This window comes from Trametes versicolor, assembly GCF_000271585.1.
Source record: "Trametes versicolor FP-101664 SS1 unplaced genomic scaffold TRAVEscaffold_10, whole genome shotgun sequence".
In the NCBI taxonomy this organism is placed as follows: Eukaryota; Fungi; Basidiomycota; class Agaricomycetes; order Polyporales; family Polyporaceae; genus Trametes; species Trametes versicolor.
The window spans coordinates 2,471,971-2,490,605 of NW_007360330.1; the positions used below are offsets into that span (position 1 = coordinate 2,471,971).

Genomic DNA, 18,635 nt, shown 5'->3' on the forward strand with positions numbered 1-18,635 from the left:
CGGCTGACTGAGGGCTTGGATGACCCATTGACGTCAGCCTCCCCGGCATTGCCACGGTAGTATCGGCTCTCACTTGGGACCTCGTTGCTTCACTGCTCGTTTATCGCACCTCTCCCTACAGGCATCTATCCCTTCATCAAGCCGACGAGGACGAGGACCGAGCCGACCCGGACCAACTAGGCGCAGATGGGGGCTTGATTACCCCTCGTCATGTCAGCCTCTCAAGTATCTTCTCTTTTCTCTCGGGTTGTATCCATGTCCCAACGGCTTTTGTTTCTCCACTCGTTTCAATCTTGCGCTCTCGTGTTTTCACTCTTGCATTCTATTCCCGTCTCTGTTCTTGACCGTCTCTTCTCGGTTTTCTGCTCTCGACTCTGTTCCTTCTCTGCGCTCCTCCCTCCCTCGTTTCGTTTCTATTTCTTCTCGACACTCACTCGGGTTCATGTCGTTTCCGCTACTCCCTTCGTTGCCGCCATTCTCGTGCTCTCGCATTCTCATTCCTCCCCCGTCTCCGTTCTCGGCCTTCTCTTCCCGTTGTCCTGCTCCTGGCCCCGCTCTCGTCTTGCTCCGTTCTCTTTCTCAGCTTCCTTCCATCTCTTCTCTGCGACTCGGTCTCCTTTTCGTTCTTCCCTTCGTCTCTTTTCCCTCAGCCCCTTCCTTCACTGGTCCTTCCGCTCTCTACGGCTGCGTTACCTTTTCCTATTTGCTGTTCCTTGCCAGTTTTCTGCGGTGATTTTCGGAGACTTTTGGTTTGGCTCCGGTGGCGATGGCGACGGCTCGAGATCAGCTCGGCATGAGAGAGCTGGCGCCCTCTCTTATGCCGTGTACTCTCGTGGGTCTCCATTGCTCATCGGGGAGGGGGAGGGGGCCCAATTGGCTCTCTCTCGCACATGTTGGTTTGGTACCTGTATCATTTGGGCGCCTATTTAGAGCAGCTTAAGATGGATCCAGTGCTTTCGTTTACGGTACCATACGCCTCGATTGTCAATTCGTACATCCGGGCCAGAAGTTTTTTAAAGCAGCATGGCATGCTTGTCCGCCGAGCGTTCGAAGAAGGGCAAGCGCTCTGAGTGAGTGAGTGAGTGGGTGGAGCTAAGGCTTGCCCCAAACCTGCATTCAACTCTCACACACGCTTGCGCCGTCAGTACTTGCGAGGGACTCCTGGAGCCTAAGACGCTGGCCAAGAGGATCCTTTAAAATTGGTGGGAGTCATATCTAATACGCAATAAATATACCTGTACATGTAGCAGTCGGAAGAGATGGGGTATACTTATACTCAAAGTCACAATATCAGATCCAGGACGCGGACATATCTCCGCCATGTCGGCTTTATCGTTACAGGCACGAGTGCACAGTCCTACAGAGCTTCTCCCCGGGCCAAACTGGCCAGAGGGATCATGCGCGCCGGGGGCTCGACTCCCGCCTCCGTGCACGCCGCCACCAGTGGCGTGTACAACCTCTCGTACTCCCTCAACTGGCCTGCATCGCGAGGTCAGCGGCCGTACATGACACAATGTAGAAAATGCGAGACTTACACGGGGCCGGCCATAGACGCAGATAGTACTCCGCACAGGGCGCGAAAGTGCGCGCGACATCCAGCGCGACCGTCATAGTATGGTCTGTTTCCCATAACGTGAGACCCCTGGGGCAGCGCGAGGCATGAGCATGCGGGGAACGTCTGTGAGCGGTGGGATAGATACGTACTGGACGATCTGGGCGAGGAACCATGCCACGAGGAAGTTACGCCGTGCGTGGTTGGTCACCGTAGCGCGTGGGGTGCGCAGACACTCCGTGAAGTAGTTCGCGATGTGTAACTGGTTTTTCACTGGGGCGGAATATCAGAAATCGCCATGTAAGCTAGAGAGAAGAGGGAGGCCAACTCCATTTCTCCGCTTTTTCGCGGTAGTCGAGCCAGCCAAGTACACTATGGGCCACCCGTGTTAGCGGATATCGCACGTCGACTCACGAACATTGAAGGGCACTCACCCTACAGACATAGGCACGTAGCGTCGCAGCTCGCTGTATATGCACATACTCGTGCTATCCCGCAACGTCAGCACATCAAGTCCGTATAAACGAGCAGGTCCACCTACTTGAAGAGCACTTCGCACGTCCTGATGGAGAATCCCGTGTCCGTCATGCACGAGTGACGCTGCAGCGCGGCTTCGATCGCAGTAATCTCCGCCCACGCACCCATGGCATACCGCGCACGCTCCGCCTCGGGCATGATCACGCCCGCTCTCGCGTCGCGCTGCGTGCGCACGCAGCTATTCCACAGAAGGAGGGCACGCATGTACAGCGCCCACACCGAGTCCTTCGACGTCGCTACATTCTCCACGCCCTGGTCCGCCAGTATCTCCCCCGGGAACAGCAGCGCGTACTATCACCTAACCATTAGTCCTCCGCGCGCGCACAGAACACAGAGGGGACGTACATTCGACGGGTCCTGGATCCACAGCGGCTGCAGGTCCCACCCCTCGCCCGCCATCGCCGTCACCTTCGTCATGCCCAGCGTCGTCACGAGCATCACGCTCGCCCACACGAGCCGCCGGCACTGCTCCTTGCGCACTTCGCCCTCCCCCGGCTGGCGCTCGTCGCGCGGACACATCGGCATCTGCGCGAACTGCGGCGCAAGCTCGATGCGCACGCGCGGGATCTGGTTCCCAAGCGAGTACGCCCCGCACCCGCACACGTCGTGCGCCGCGGACGCGGGCGGGTCCTCCTCGGGGACGACGCTCGAGCTCGGCACGGAGTCGTCCTCGTCGGCGTATGGCAGGATGGCCATTGCGACCCGTTTCGGGGTGGAGACGGGGGGCGGGGTGTCGATGTGTGGGGCGTTGCTGCGTACGCTGGGCACCGCTTGCGGGAGGAATATTGTCGTGCGCGGGTTGTCGACGTCGAGCGTGGTCAGCGCGAGATATCGGATGAGCGAGTCGAGCATGTACATCGCCTCCTGTGTGCGTTGAGGGCGCTTGGCTTCGGGATGCGCCTGGAGCTCGAAGGCGGTAAGGACCTGCACGAAGGGCGTCAGCGAAGAACGAACGGTCTGACAAGTGGCGACTGCTCACGTATGCAGCCTGCGCGAGCTCGACGTCAATCCAGCCGGAGTTCAGGCTAGCGTGGAACGCCGTGTACGCCTGTTCAGCGAGCAGAAGCGCCCTTTTCATGCCCCTGGGGCCCAGCTCAAGATCGGAGCTCTGGTGCAATGTTGACAGCGCGAGCGTAGCGAGGACAAGGCTGGGCTGGACGTTTGGCCGGGTGACGGGGTTGAACAACCTGGCCATGTAGTCTGGGATAGTGATGAAGCCGAACCAGAGCAAGGAGACGCGGAAGAGCAGACGCAGATCGGTCTTGATACGCTCCGAAATGTTGTTGCGGATGTCGGACGTCATAGCGCGCATGGAAGTCGGTCTATCCGGGGATGAAGCATAGAGGGTGAGGAGCGAGTCCCACCAGGTCTCCCGAATGAACTGGATGCTGGGCGTTGGGGAGATGGGTGGCAGTCGCGTCCTCATTCGGTTAGGATCTTGCCAAATCTGCGGGGGACCGTGCCCGAAAGACTGTGAGGCAGGCAAGATGTCCTCTGGCTGCGGCAACAGGGACTCAAGCAAGTCCGCGGGTCCCTCCCCGATCAAACCTGACTGAGAGTCGAAACCATAGAGTGCTCCGTTTGAGAACATAGCGTCCGTGGTTGCGTGCGAAAGCGTGCGAGGCCCTGTGGACGGCCCTGCAGAGGACGCGAAGCCCGCCATCTTCATGGCCTTCTTCCGCTTCGCTTCCTCTTCCAGTCGCGACCGTGTGGTACGCGTTTTCTTGGGAATGAGCGGCGCGAGCTTGCGCGAACCGGGCATTCGGTCCTTACCGCGCCGCCGCGGTGCTTCGTCGTAAGTGCATGGACCTCCAGTTGGTCGCTTGCGGCGAGTGCAATTATCGCAGGCTGGCTTTGTACCGTCGCAGCGCATTTTACGGGCTCGGCTGAGGAAACCTCCATGTCAGTAGTGACCGAGGAAGGCAGTGCAACAGAGCAACGATGAAACCTGGACTACATCGCGCAGGCGTGGGGCTGTCGCGAGACCGCTTGTCCGCTCGCGTGTCGTCTCCGCTGTCCGGTCGGAATCCCTTCGAAGCTCTCGCCAATCCGATCGGAGTCAAGAAGCCCGATTTGAGACAATTTCAAAATCAAAAGACACTTCGAAATCAGAGCGGCAAGCGCTGAGGTACGAACTCAAGCTGCGCTCGACTCAGTCGAACCTGGTGCCCGGCCCCGCGGCGACTACGGTGGGGCGACCACGCCCGCAAGTGTCAGAGCATGGGGCGACTGCATATCCTCAGAACTATCCGTAGAAAATCTAACGGACGGAGGCCTTTATAATTCCATGCCGCCGATTCCGAAGAACCCGACGGAATAGAGGTATAAGCTCCCTTGCAGCGGTGCTTGTCTCATAACGCAACTGTCGCCGGAGGAGAAGGCGCTCAAGACAATCAACCCATCAACCCGCGCTCATGGACGGTCGGCAACTGTCCACGAGGCGGACATAGCGAACAGCAAAACGTACGTAACGCCTCGCGGTACCACGCAAAGTCCACCGCTGGATAGGTGCCCAGTGGACACAGGCTGGCCCTCAAGCCAGTGTGGGCTTGATAGAAAACGCTGAAGATACCACCTGAACGTGGTTCCCCGACGTCCAACAAGCATGCCAAGTCGCGTTGTGGTCAACGTGCGCAATGCGTCGTGCGCGACATGCGTGGGTTGCGTGGGTATATATGTGCAGAGCTGCCGTTCTGCGGGGTAGAGCACCTCAGGGGTCTTCGTACTCGCGGCAAACTCGCGCGACCCGATCATATGGCTCCTCGGCACAGCGACTCTCACTGTGACTAGCTACTCTCAGTGGGAGTTGTTGGTTTCAGTGAGAGTCACAGATCTGGTATATACTCGTACGTAATGCTTCGCGGTACGACACGAAGTCCATGGCTGAATGGGTGTCCACTGGACACCCAAGACAGTATAAAGCTGCCCAAATTTCGGTAATGTAAAGGTTAGAGAGAGGCTCACCATTGTTCACAAGCGAGGTAGACACGCTCGCGAGGCTTCCCGCGAGCGGTGAGTGGTTGCTCAGGAGCTATTGCGGTAGGCGTTGCTCTTGGGCTTGACCTAAGATCGTCAGAGCGTTCGCCATCGCGCGAGGACGGGGATCGGGAGCGAGATGCTGCGGAACCAACCCCGGAGGACCGCTCATTAGATCCCGAGGCCGAGCCTAGAAGACTTGAAGAGTCTGGAGAGGATTGCCTCTGGGTTGGCGGCAGTGTTTCATCGAGGACACTTGGCTGATTCGGCGAAGACATGGTCGTGCGTGGGAGCTGAGTACGGATGAGGGTGCTGTCAAGAGGTGCAGCGCAAGGGCAGCGTATGTCTTGGGATATATAAAGAGCGTCCCGCGGAGGACGTGGAACAGACGACTCGGCATGATCTCGAACGATGATTTGCGTTGGAGAAAGACCGGCGCGTGGTCCACACAGCTTCGGGGACAAACGCTCGTCTGACTCCGCGTAATTCGGGATTTGCTCACTATGTCATCCTCAATCGTAAGCTCGCGGGACGACTGTCATTCATCCTCACCCTTCTCCTTCTCATGCTCACCGTGGTTGCCAGTCTGCAGCCTCCTCAGATGTCGTCTATCGCTGGCTGAAAGCCTTATTGCTGGCAGAAGTGGACGTCGTCTCAATGCGGTGTCATGAAAGTTTACCCCTCGTACGCGAAAGCGTGGTCGGTGAAGCGTTCGCGCTGTCACTCTGCCACCACCCATATGGAGGTAAGTACGTCTACTCTGGCCGCGCGGAGAATGCAGTGTATGGGTAATGGAAGAACCTCAAATGATCATGACTCATGAGCGTTCAAAGTGAGGTTCTTACCCCGGTCGGAGTCCATGGATACCAGTGCTCGACGGAGTAACGTACTCAAGACATACTGCGGCCCTGTAGACGAACTTTAAAACCTCCGGTGGAGGAGTTTTGTGGGCACGTAAGCTATGCCAACCGTATGGCGTGCTTGCCAATTCTGACCGTTCATCGACTGCAGCAGAAATGAACCGCAAGCTGAAGACTCGAGCGAATAATTTAATTTCAGCGCTATCAAACACCAGGCTTTATTCACTTTGGCGAGCTTAAGATGCTTGATCGACGGCAGTACTAACTCTCTGTGGAGCCGCATTTATAGACCATCAGTGTCGCACAGGTCTCACGCGTTGTTAACATCAAAGCTTGCAAGTCACCTTCGTTGTGAACTACCCACGACACCCAGTGGCACGAAGTTCTCGATCAGTTTCTCAGGCAGAAGCGCCTGATCGCCAGTGCTCAAAACACGCTCGATGGCCAGAGCCTTCAGGAAATCAACGCACTTCTCTGTCAATACCACGTCTTAAACTTTCTCGAAGGCTGGTCTCCCGCGCGTTCTGGTCGACTATCTAAGTGGTCAGAAATTACCCCGCACGCGCGCGTTTATCTCAGCGTCCCCGCCCATAGGATCGCAATGCTTCGCCAATTTGCCAGTAACCTCGTGACTGTCCCTCTTCATTGCGTCGTCCAGCACCCCGGCGCGCAATTCATCTTCCAGTCGGTTCACGCTGTGTTCGGGCGAGTCGTCGACGTAGGGACCCCCTCCAACCCAGCGGTGCAAGTCCTGGCCGAAGGCGGGGATGCCAGTCTCTCGTCCACCGCCTCGCCGTTGGTCCTCTCTTTCATCGTTCCTATTGCCACTCTACTCAACGACGTCGCGCCCGAGGACGTCTTCATACGTCTCTCCGTGCGAACCATCCATGCGTCCATAGATCACCGCGCATCTACTCCAAAGACCGATGTCTCCGTGTTCTCCGCATGTCTAGAGGACATGCAACACGTCCATGTCGTTCAAATTCCCTTGACGGGCGCTGCCCCTTTCCCCCCGCCTCCCGGATCGCCTGCACCGATGGTGTCCATGGCCCCTCTCGCAATTGGAAGACAAATCCCGGTTCATGTGGAACTAGGGAAAGCGGAGGTCGTTGCAAAGCTAACGGCACGTCTTCTCGTGGAGAATACCAGGGCGAAGGCTACATTCTCGGGGGGTGCCAAGCCTGCCATTACCCAAACGTCGCCGTGCACGATGCACATCGCGCTCGGGTCACAAGCTCAACTCCTTGTCTTTCCGGTGCCTGTCGTAGGGAGCCAGTATAAGGCGCGCTTGGCACGTCAGTCGTCTTATATAGAGGTAAGTCAGACAGAGCTTCCCTCCTGCGTTATCATTTTGCTCACTGAGGTTATGCCCGTAGGTTGACGTGCCTGTTGCCATCCCGGCCATCGAAAACCTAGAGGGGATGAAGCTAGACCCATTCCCTATCGTCCGCACAGGAGAAGGCGCTCTTGCGACCTGGAACATGCATCGTGTCAATCTCGACCAACTACCTATGCTCAACACGGAGAATCCCATGCTAGAGAGATGGTTTAACACACACGCCAGCACTCTCTTTTCGGAACGCGAGGGAAAGATGAAGCGGCGCGAACGCAACATGGTCCCAGACACGCTCACTTATTTAAAGGACACAATCCACTACATCCTGAACAAGGTCGCGGGCCTCCCCAATGGTCTCCCAAAACGCGTGTTCGCGCTGCGCGACAACGCGACGAACGATTTTGACACAATCTTCTTCGTCCGCGGCCTGCGATACGACCTATCTTGCCACACCGTCGTGTGCGACGCCTACGTGCTCCCGCTATTCCCTGAGTTCATGGTGACGCTCCGGCCGTGGTTCGCTGGCCTCGTCAACTCGGACATCACGAACACGCGCACCTACGAGGGCGAGTCGGCCACATGGAAGCAGCTCCTCCCCGCGATGGTCGAGCGCTGCCGGGCCACCTGGACCCACGGTGCCAGCTGCGAGTACGTCGCGAAGGGCCGGATCCCGCTCTCCACAGAGGTGAACGGCGGCGACCCGCTGTGCAGCTGCGGGCGCGGAAAGGACGTTGCGGGGATGCAGGAGGTGGACGTCTGGCGGCCCTTCGCGCCGTTCGTGACTCGCATCGCGCTCTCGCCGCTCTTCGCGACATCGTACATGGAGCACGTCCTCCCGCGACTGACCGCGCGCGCCTGGTTATCCACGGATGGCGGTTTCGTCCCAACCCCATTATCTGGCGTGAATCCCTTGGTCGGCCCGCCGCCTGCGAAGCTCGCGCGCCAGTGCAAGCGGTGCGACAAGACGGGATCGGACGTCAAGCAGTGCAACAGGTGTAAAGCAGTGATGTATTGTTCGAAGGCCTGCCAGAGAGCTGACTGGAAGTCCCATAAACCCGCTTGTGCTACTGTGAGCCGGAAGTGAGCGTTGGTCTGGGGAGCTTAGACATACCGCTACCAGGGTCCTTGAATTTCCTTCCAGTGATGCTATGACAGACGTGCTAGAGGGTCGTAAGTGGGGCTGTAGCCGCAGCGTATGGGATTTGCATCAGTTTCAAAGTCCGAAATCAAGATCTATCATGGGTACATATCGGGAACACTACAGTAAGTTAGTTTGTGACGGGCGCTTAGTGAATGCGATTACCTTATGTAGCATTCTGGGATGTACCTTCAGTGTACCTTCTTCTAGATCTCCCAGGATCTCCCCCGGACATTCCTAGGCAGAGCCTTTCATCCACACCACACATACACTTACAGAGTACCTTCAAAAGTACGCAAAGGGGCCCTGAAAACCTGTGACTGCAGCCCTCGAGCCGCCCATGCCCAGGAGGTCGCGGCGAGCTTCGACGCGAGCGTCAACTCGGGCTGGATTGATGTCGGGCTTGTTCAAGCTGCTTGGGTAGCTATCATTCCACACAACGCTATCTGCGTTCATCTGACTAACGTTCTACAGGTCCTTGCATTCTTTGAGATCCAGGCACATCCGAAGCTCTCAGGGAGCCGCACGGACAGCAGTGTGGCCACTCTGGACGCGCCGCTTGTGCGCTGTCTGTCGCTCACAACGCTCGACGTAAACGATCCTCGCGCGTCTGTCTTTGTCCCTTGCGCCATTCCCATTGTCGTGAATGATACAACTCAAACGACTGACCTATGGAACGGCGACGTCGACCCACATGCAGATGCCCTACACGCGCTTGGATCTACAGGAATAGACGTTTCGCCGGGGACATGGCGGTGCGGCTGCGAAAAGTATTCGCTTGGGTACAATTGGCCGCCCTTGCAAGACCTCGCGCCGCAGTGGTCGGACATGCCGATGTGGCCCAAGAACGTGAGCCCCGGGGAGCTGCTGAAGGAGGAGTGCCGCCGTCTGGCCTGGTCAAGCGTGATGCTCGCCGCGACAGTTTCCACGAAGTCCGCGGCAGGAACAGACTGGGATGCAGAGCACCTGTGGATCAAAGACCCATCCAACGTAAGTATTTTGTTATATACAATCCCATGTACAAGTGCTAACACAACTCAGTTCGCGTTGTTGTTTCCTGGGGAGAATGTCGCCCCTCCAGGGGCGTCCATCGCCTCTTCGAAGGACTCGGTGTGGGCGCTATATCTGCGCACGCTGTTGCTTTGGCACGGTTCTCTGCGGATGAGATGCGATCCGAACCTATCAGATGCGGACCGCGCTCAGTTTGCCATGAGCGCGTGGCTTGAGATTGATACAATCGAGTCGCTGTTGGACCGTCATACGTGCACGGGGTTTACGACAGGATTGATGGTTCAAACGCGCGATAGCCTCTTCAAGTGAGTCTCACTGTTCTTCTTATCGTGGACACCTCCGATAAGCGAAGCCATACGTAGCACTCGGATGGTTGTGTCGCATGAATTCCAGCGATACATTCCTGAAGCCACGACGTAAGTGACTCTGCACGCTGTCCAAAGCTCGCACGCTGAGAAAATATTCAAGTACGCGCGGACAGCTGTTTTACCACGACAAGGCGGAAGCATGGTGTACATTCAATTCTCTCACTCCAGTACCTGGAGTCAACACTAACACATACATGCAGTGGGCAAGCAGCTGCTTTTTGCGCGATATTTCAACCAGATACTACTCAAACCCCAAATGGAAGCGAACGATGATACGCGCCGAAACGCTCTCATGTTCTGGTTTATGGCCCAAATATCACGGTGCGTCAGTTTACTATACACGTCATTACATCCCGTTTCATACATCGCTATGCGCCATGAAGGGCTATCAAATTGTGGGAAGCAGATCACACATTGGGAGTAGCGCTCGACATCGCTCGTACATTAGCTCCAGCGACGGAGTATTTGATGCTCCTCTGGCCATCACCAAGTTTGTACCTTTAACAGCCTCACACTGACGGTCCCTTCTAAATGTCTTCCTTGCAGATCAACGACGAGATTATGAGCTGCTTCGGGCGGAGCTCGTGTTGATTTGTATGGAGGCTGGTGTTTCTCCACCAGAATGCGCGATCGGATACAAAAGTCCGTGTCTCATATAGATACAGGTGCGACTCTGCTCGTCTGTTCTCTCCATGTCGCATGCAACCAACCGCGATGTGTGTCTTAGTTGTTTGTTTCTTCGATCTTGACACTCCGAATGCCGACTCTCGCTTTCGTTTGCTATGACGCGTTCTTGGATCTTGTGAGTCATTCGTATTGTACATGTATACGACATCAGACCCTGCAGTGTTGCTCTGCTACTATGATAGAATCCTCGTCCGTACAGTCAACCGGAGAGCGGAGATACACCACTCTGACCAGCCAATGCCATGCGAAGAGGCGGATCTGACAAGGCGTCCGATTTCCGATTTCCGACTACCGACTACCGACCACGAATGCCGACTACTGACTACTAACTACTGACTACCGACAACAGACAACCGACAACCGACAACCGATGACCGATTACCGACTACCGACTACCGACCTGCCCAAAGTGGACACCGACGTCGGACAACGAGGTCAGTCCCGATCCCGACGCTCCTGCCTATATTAGCCCGCCTTTGGCCCCTTCGGTTCCTCACCTACCTCTCCCACCTACCACCACATCACACCACCCCCACACCCCCACCCGCTTCCCCACCGCATTCACCATGTTCTCCTTCATCTCTTCCAAGGCTTCCACCTGCGCCGAGTGCCGGTCGCTCGGTTCGGGAAAGTCCACTTCTAAGTTCGACAAGAGGACGATCGGCCGCCCGAGTGCATACGAGTGGCCGGCGTTCCAGCCTCGCCCCCAGCCCCGTCCCCAGCCTCGTTCCCAGCCCGTTGTGTACGGCCCGCCCCCTACCGCGGCGCAGATCCAGGTGCTGCTGTACAGGGGCCGCGAGTTCAAGGAGCTCGGCACTGAGCTCATCTCGCTGCGTGACGCGCAGGCGCGGGAGGAGCTTGTGCGCGGGACGCTCGTTTACCATGCTTGAGGCTCTCGTCTGCTTTTGCTGCTCCTTCTCGTTGTCCCGCTGCCTCCCCGTTCGCTGTCTTTTGTTCCTTGCTGCTTTTCTTTTATTCACAGACATTCACTCCGGCGATACGAAGACGACGAGGACCTCGATGGACGACCCCCACTGGACCTCGGATCCGGCGTTGGCGAGGCTGACTGAGGGTTTGGATGACCCGTCGACGTCAGCCTCCCCGGCATTGCCACGGTAGTATCGTCTCTCGCTCGGGTCCTTGTTGCTTCACTGCTCGTTCATCGCTGCTTTACCTTCCCTCACAGGCATCCACCCCTTCAACATGCGCACGACGAGGACGAGGACCGACTCGACCCGGACCGACTAGGCGTGGATGGGGCTGGCTGAGGGATTGATCACCCCTCGTTATGTCAGCCTCCACGGGATCACTCTCTTTCTTCCTTTTCTTCGTCTTCGTCTCGTTTGTGTTTTCTTGGCTCCCTTGTTTTCTCTGTTTCCCCGGTCTCGCCGCTTCGCTGTCCTTGGTCTATGGTTCCTTCGCTCTGCCCGTCTCTTCCCGTTGCTCTCTTCTCGTTTCGCTGTCCTCGTCTCTGTGGTCTCGCCTTGCTTGCTCCTTTTCTCTGCGGTTTCCTACTCTCCGTGTTCGTGTTCGCATTTGTCTGCTTCCCTTTCGAATCCTTCCCTCGTTCGCTTCCCCTCGCTCTCTTTGTCTTCTCGCTATCTTTCTCTTCGCTCTATCTTTCCCCCTTCTCCGCTCTCTTCTCTCTCTCTTTCTATCGTTTCCCGCTCTCCTTTCTCCACATCTCTCTTCCCATCTCTCCCCGCTCGTCCAATCTCTCTTCGCTCTCCTTGTCTTTCTCTCTCGCGCCCCTCTCCTTATCTCTCTTCGTTCCCCTCGCTCCTCTCCGCTCCCGCCTTCGCCGCTCGTCTCGCTACCGGATCCGTTTCGAACGTTCACTCTCCCAGGATACCTTTCCCCTGCATTTTTGCTTCGCATGCTGTTTCGTATGTTCTTTGTCTCGCGTCTCAGCTTTTTCCTCGCTGAGGGTGGAGGGGTCTGGGGTTTGGGGTGCGGCGGCGGTGGCGGCGGCGGGAACGACAAGTAGAAGCCGGCTGGTATGAGAGCAATGGCGCCTTCTCTCATGCTACTGCCTGTAGTTGGCGTCCCCCGTTGCAGCGGGAGAGAGGGTCGACGGGCCCTCTCTTTTGCACACCTTTGAGTCCGACAAGTTAGACGATTGGAGGAGCACTCTATATATCTCTTGTCGGAGTGTTCCGCAGCTGCTGATACCTGGCGGGACAGATGCATGTGCGGTCGTTCCCGGGATAGGCTAGCGCGCGCCCTGCCCTGGTTGCGGTCGCACCACGCTAACGTCTGTAGACGTCTCTCGCCTGCCCAGCTACCTACTGTCCGACGATCGCGACCCGCCACGCAAGGCCAGTCGACTGCACGTCAGCCTGTGCACTGGTGAAGAAGGCGGATGGTGTTCACACTGGCACTCCGAACTCGAAGCTCGACTCCTCACGCGTTCGTCAACTTGTGTCGCTGCGGCTCATCTTCGAGTTACAGACGACGACTCATCGCTCTCCCTTTAGTAATTGATCATGGATACATCCGTAGAGATCGTTCAACGCTTCGCTTTCGCTGCAGCACTGCACGATGTAAGGCCCACCTATCCGTGATACCTCCTAACGCAGCCCGATGGGAAGCTGCCAGTGCACTGCGCTGGGACCGCGCTCGCCGTCCACGAGCCAGAACAGGCAGTCGCGCGCCTCGCCTGTACATCGCTTGAAGCAGATGTGGCGGAGGTTCATCCCAAGAACAAGAGGCTGTGTGTGTTCATATCCGCGGACCGCTGCGCGAGTACGCGATGTTCCGATGTAGGAGCAGGTGGACAGGCACTGTATGGGAGTGCGTTGGACTGCGATGAAACCATGTGTGGGTTTTGTGTGGGTTCGAGGTGGCGCGGACGTGTCTGGCATCGGTGAAGGGGACGTTAGCTGAGAGGGTTAAGTTGAGTGAATTCGGTCAAGTTGGGCGCGCTTGTAAAGACATATATGGGGCTTTCGGAGGCCCGTGCATGTTTTGTGCGGTGGGTTCCTGCGATATTCGGGGAATCGAGGTCTCCACGCGGAGGACGGAGAGGCAGAATGCGGCCATGGCATGGATATGCGTCTACTTCCCTGAACTTCCTGGAGATTCTGCGACCTTCCAGCCACAGATCTTTGAGGAGCGCCGCCGATGTATCCACAGGATGCTGTTCCGAGTCTCGGATGAATGGACAGCAAAGATAGTGATAGACGTCGTAATCGTAGTCTCCCAGAGGCAGACCTTTCACACTCTATTGGAGGCGGGGAGGACGAGTGTGTAAAGGTCTGCTTCCACACGCGCCCCTCAGACCGTAGCTCGCAATTTGCTTTGCAGGTTGGTGATGGCCGAGATGCCGGCGCTCGATTAGATTAGATCTATGACATTCTCAGCCACTGGACCTGAGGTCTGCGATTGCTCTGCGCATGTATGAGGGTGTTTCGACAGGTTTCGCTCGTCTATTGGTAGTAATAATCAGAGAGAACAGTACCGTTGATCATCCTTTCCAGCTACTTCTATTAAAATTCACCTGTGACCCTAGATACAGCATATTTGACCCTAGCTGCGCCTGGCAGCAACCATACCTTGGAAGTGTTGTGTACCTACTCGCTTCAGGACCTTGTACTCGGCGAGAGGCGACTAACATGCAGTCAAACTTTCGAAAGGAATGCCGCTCCGTCCACCCGAGTTCAGCCTGCGCGCCCTCGTGCCCGCGGTTATGGCAGTCCGTATGCCGTTTGCTCCTGCACCCATCGCTTCGACAGTCCGGGCTGAAAGATGAATACAGTGCTTGATATATCGGCCTGGGAGCATGGAATTGTATCATGAGTCTGTAAGAGTAACGGTACACGGCGATGCGAATGGGTTGGGCTTACGGCGGCTGATGCACGGAATCAGTTATGCGAAGGACCTCCCCAAGGAGTGAGCACATTTCGGCGCCGTCAAACCACCTATACCAGGTACTAGCATAGTTTTATGGCACCTGTCGCATCAAGAAAGCAGATATAAGACTTGAGCACGTCCGAAGGAGAGCAAAGAGAGGAGAGAACGCGACGCGCCCAGATCTATACACGCGTTTCGGAGATCAAATTTGCTTACTTAAGCGCGAAATGGGCAGCTACGGTAAGAGGGGTTCGTGTGGAAGCAGACTATCGTAATCGTCGAATGTACGGTCAAGAGGCGCCAATGCAGAGGAGATGGAGTCAGCCCATATTGCCCTTACCACTAAGACCGCAGAGTGTGAAGTCGTAAATGAGAGACGTGGATCAGAGCACGCATAGTACACGGTGGTTAGAAAGAGAGTGGTGGACGAGGATGAAATGCGCCTGCCGGGGCCGATCGGAGGGATCGGGTCATCGCCTGATATGGTGAGAGACCTTCCTGTTCGGGAGGCAACAAAGTCAAACTCCTCCCTTCCGCCACTTCGATTCCTTGCAACGAGCAGCGAGGGCGGACTGGGGGAGGAGTCGCCGGCTAGCGGGGCTAGGTCGACGGCGATGGGAAGTCGAATGCTGCCCACTAACGCCGGGGGTCACGGGACGACGTCAGACCGCCCCTCCGACCTCTTCCTCTTCTCCTTCCTCACCGACGACCACCACCCGCCCTCTCGACCGCTCTGCGATCTGGCCATCTCTATTGCGCCTGTACGGCAGACCGAGGTGCTGCCCGTCGCGTGATGTCCGCCCGTATGGCCTCTGCATATCACGCTCCACCGATCCTTCATAGCTCATTGTCGCTGACCTCACAGCCCTGACTTCGACCGACCCTCCTGCCCGTTCGGCCCATCACAAGGCCTATGACCTCAACCTGCCCGGCCCACTCCCGCCCGACGACCCCCTCCAGACTGTACAGCTCAGCCCCGTGCATAGAAGCCGCCTTCGCGGTACGCTACCTTCCCCGCCCCGTATATAACAGCCCGTGTGCCCGTGTGCTGACCGCCCGCAAGCCTTCGCCTCTAGGATCCCCTCGCAGCTGCTCATGGCGTCTTTTGCGCTCCTCATTACTTCTCTTTTGGTCGTCTGGACAGTTCTCTCTAGAGAGCCTCCAGTCGTGCACGCTCTTGACAGCGGCGTTGCCAAGTTGCCAGGTAAACATCTCAACACTGCGCGTTGTCTGACTCGCGTGCTAACCCGGTTTTGGGCCAGTGCTCGGATACAACAGTAAGATGTACTCTGCTCCGCGTTCGCCAGACATCCCGCTTACCCGCATTTCCTTTCTCGTTCAGCATGGAACGCCTACCATGTCAGCGACTCACAATTCACGTAAACTGCGCGAACTCACTTTCCTCTCGACAGTGTGACATCAACGAGACCGTGGTCCTGCAAGCCGCGCAGCTCATGGTCTCCCTCGGCCTCGCCGTCAGTCTCTGCGTTGGTCTTACCGTCCGCCACGTCTAATACTCCATCTGGCATGATAGGATGTGGGCTACAAGCACGTCAACATCGACGACTGCTACGCCGAGAAGAACCGGAGCGCCTCCGGGGACATCGTCGCAGGTTCGCTCGCCCGTAACACGTCGGGACCCCTCACTGACACGTTATTGGCCACACAGACAAGGAACGCTTCGCGGCGGGCATGAACGACCTCACCGACAAGATCCACGCTATGGGACTGTGCGTGCCCGCCGCGGATCTGTGCGCCTACATAGCGCTGACGCGTCGATTTTCTCGTGGTGCAGGAAGGCTGGCATCGTATGTAGTGATGTACTCCTACGAGGCGCGCTGTGATTCTGAGCGCGGGTCGGATTGTAGTACAGCGACTCGGGCTGGTTCACGTGCCAGCTGTACCCTGGGTCGTACCAGAACGAGGCGAGGTGGGTGCCGTCTGCGTATATGCGCGTCTTCTGGTTCTGTCGAGCGAGCTGACCTGCCGTGCCCAGAGACGCGAAGCTCTTCCAGGACTGGGGCTTCGACTACCTGAAGTAAGCGGATTGACGTCTCGCTTCGCGTTCCCCTCTGACCACGCGCGACCCAGGTTCGACAACTGCGCCGGTGCGTCCCCGTCCCCGTCCTTGCCCCTGCTCGTGATCACACTGAATCACGCACAGTCCCGTACGACGCGATCATCCGCGAAGGCATCGTCGGCAGTACGTCCCTCCCCTCCCTCCCCCCGTCCCTTCTCCCTCATTCCATCGCCCCCATACTCACGCCCCCGCCCGACAGAGTACAAGCGCATGGCGGACGCGATCGCCGATCTCGCTAAGAGCTCCGGGAAGCCGCCGCTCATCTTCTCCCTCTGCGAGTGGGGCGAGGTGCGTCCCCCCTCCCCTTTTCCTCTTCCCCGCGCGAGGGCTGACGCGTGGGTGTATGTAGGAACAGCCGTGGCTGTGGGCGCGGCGGTTTGGGCAGAGTTGGCGGGTGAGTTGTGTTGAGACGAGACCCTGCGCGCGCTGGGCTGATTTAGAGGGACGTAGACGACGGGCGATATCAGTACGCCTTTCTTGCTTGATTATGGGTGGGGTGGAGGGGCAGGAGGCTGACGCGGCTCGTGAGCGAAGGCCCGGACTGGGGCTCGATCGCGAGCATCATCAACCAGTGCGTCGCCCGTCCGCGCGGGAGGCTGTCGACTGAGAGACGGACTGCGCAGGAACTCGTTCATCGCGTGGGCGTCCGACTTTTACGGGCATAATGACATGGATATCGTGCGTCCCGTCCCCTCTCCCCCTCCCTCTCCCTTTCTCCCCTTCTGCTCACTCACACACTCCCACCTCGATCCCGTGCAGCTCGAAATGTAAGCCCCCCCGCACACGGTCGTGCAGAGAGAGAGACAGACACTGACGCAGAAGGGGCGCAGCGGGAACGGCGGGCTGACGCACGACGAGGCGAAGACGCATTTCACGGCGTGGGCGCTCATGAAGTCGCCGCTGCTTATTGGGACGGACGTGTGCACTCTTCCTGAACGTCTTGTTTTGGGTGTATGCTGACTTTTGACGCCCCTCTCCCTCTTCCCGAACCGAACTGTTCCCGCACGATGACGCCTCTTATGCGCACACTGGCGCGCTCCCGCGTACGCACGCACCGCACCGCGACGCGCGCGCAGCTCTCGACGATCAGCGACGCGGACCTCGCGATCCTCAAGAACACGGAGCTGCTCGCGCTCAGCCAGGACCCCGTCGTCGGGACTGGGGTCGCGCCGTTCCGCTGGGGGATCAACGTGCGTCCTCCTCCCTCCTCACTCTCTCCCTCCCTATTGCCTTGCCGTCTTTTCTCCTGCCGTCATCCGTTGGTCCTCCGCTCTTCTCCTGCTCGCCTCCGTTCCCCTGCCGTCCTTCCTGCCCCTTTCGTTCTACGCTCTTTTCCGCGAGAGACTCGGAGTCACGAGAGTTGCAAGAGAGGACTGACGACTGACGATGGCGCGCGCGCATACAGCCGGACTGGGTGAGCAACAGCACGCACCCCGCGCAGTTCTGGAGCGGCGAGTCGCAGAACGGGACCGTCTTCATGCTCGTGCGTCCCCCCTTTCCCCCTCCCCTTCTTTGTGTATCACGGGCTGACCGCGCTCGTTTGGCACGCACGACTGACCGCTCCCGTTTGCACGCACGACTGACCGCTCCCGCTTGGCACGGACGGCTGACCGCACCGTTTGGCACGCACGCACGACTGGCGGTACGCGCGGCAGATCAACACGCTGGACGAGCCCGCGGACCTGTTCTTCAGCCTCACGGAGTCGCCGTGGATCCGCGCCGGGCGCCAGTATGCTGTTCGCGTACGTCCCTTCCCTGCCCCCTTCTTCTCCTACCTTCCTTTCTCTCTTTCCCCCCTCCCTTCCCTGCTCCCCTCCCCTCCCTTCCCACAAAACGCTGACGACCCGCACGCAGGACCTCTGGACGCACACGGCCAACGGCACCGCCGTGCGCAACTTCACCGCGCGCGGTGTCCCGCCGCACGGCGTCGCCGCGCTGCTGCTGACCGACGCGGGCGACGAGCCGCCGGACGTGGGCCCGCCGTGTGCGCGCAGGGAGTGGTGTATTGACAGGAATGGGACGTTGGCGCCGGGGGCGTGAGGTGTGAGTGGGGTGGGGGTGTGGGGTGGAGTGACCGGTGGCTTGTGGCTGTTCTTGTGGTTTGTACGGATACTTGTAACATAACGTGTCGCATGCGCGATTTGCTGCTGTTCGGGTTGTACGGATATGTTTGTCGGTCCTTCCGTACCGACTTGCGGGCGCACGCCGATATGCTCGACGTACACGGAAGATACATCG

The 18,635-nt window shown here is 58.0% G+C and overlaps 4 protein-coding genes across 4 annotated transcripts; 3 read left to right on the forward strand and 1 right to left on the reverse strand.

Annotated features, from left to right (window-relative positions):
• Positions 1-1,207: 1,207 nt before the first annotated feature.
• Positions 1,208-5,343, reverse strand: TRAVEDRAFT_173096 (uncharacterized protein; the record flags this gene model as incomplete). The annotated part of the gene is made up of 9 exons (XM_008044298.1): positions 1,208-1,479; positions 1,536-1,642; positions 1,705-1,825; positions 1,881-1,924; positions 1,987-2,040; positions 2,094-2,380; positions 2,435-3,013; positions 3,069-3,975; positions 5,054-5,343. The coding sequence occupies 9 exons, from the start codon at positions 5,341-5,343 to the stop codon at positions 1,358-1,360; spliced, it is 2,511 nt and encodes an 836-aa protein (XP_008042489.1). The 3' UTR covers positions 1,208-1,357.
• Positions 5,344-6,970: 1,627 nt separating this feature from the next.
• Positions 6,971-8,345, forward strand: TRAVEDRAFT_130973 (uncharacterized protein; the record flags this gene model as incomplete). The annotated part of the gene is made up of 3 exons (XM_008044299.1): positions 6,971-7,240; positions 7,302-8,090; positions 8,196-8,345. The coding sequence occupies 3 exons, from the start codon at positions 6,971-6,973 to the stop codon at positions 8,343-8,345; spliced, it is 1,209 nt and encodes a 402-aa protein (XP_008042490.1).
• A 2,686-nt stretch (positions 8,346-11,031) lies between these two features.
• Positions 11,032-11,355, forward strand: TRAVEDRAFT_51506 (uncharacterized protein; the record flags this gene model as incomplete). The annotated part of the gene is made up of 1 exon (XM_008043901.1): positions 11,032-11,355. The coding sequence occupies one exon, from the start codon at positions 11,032-11,034 to the stop codon at positions 11,353-11,355; it is 324 nt and encodes a 107-aa protein (XP_008042092.1).
• A 3,951-nt stretch (positions 11,356-15,306) lies between these two features.
• TRAVEDRAFT_60477 (glycoside hydrolase family 27 protein) lies at positions 15,307-18,552 on the forward strand. Its single transcript, XM_008044300.1, has 23 exons — positions 15,307-15,317; positions 15,381-15,521; positions 15,580-15,594; positions 15,660-15,676; positions 15,730-15,792; positions 15,852-15,930; positions 15,987-16,047; positions 16,113-16,125; positions 16,186-16,247; positions 16,314-16,355; positions 16,409-16,425; positions 16,482-16,520; positions 16,597-16,685; positions 16,747-16,791; positions 16,848-16,863; positions 16,932-16,968; positions 17,021-17,075; positions 17,157-17,164; positions 17,228-17,315; positions 17,474-17,587; positions 17,803-17,880; positions 18,053-18,139; positions 18,252-18,552. Exons 2-23 carry the CDS (start codon positions 15,413-15,415, stop codon positions 18,435-18,437), a joined length of 1,320 nt encoding a protein of 439 aa, XP_008042491.1. The 5' UTR covers positions 15,307-15,317; positions 15,381-15,412; the 3' UTR covers positions 18,438-18,552.
• Positions 18,553-18,635: the final 83 nt, after the last annotated feature.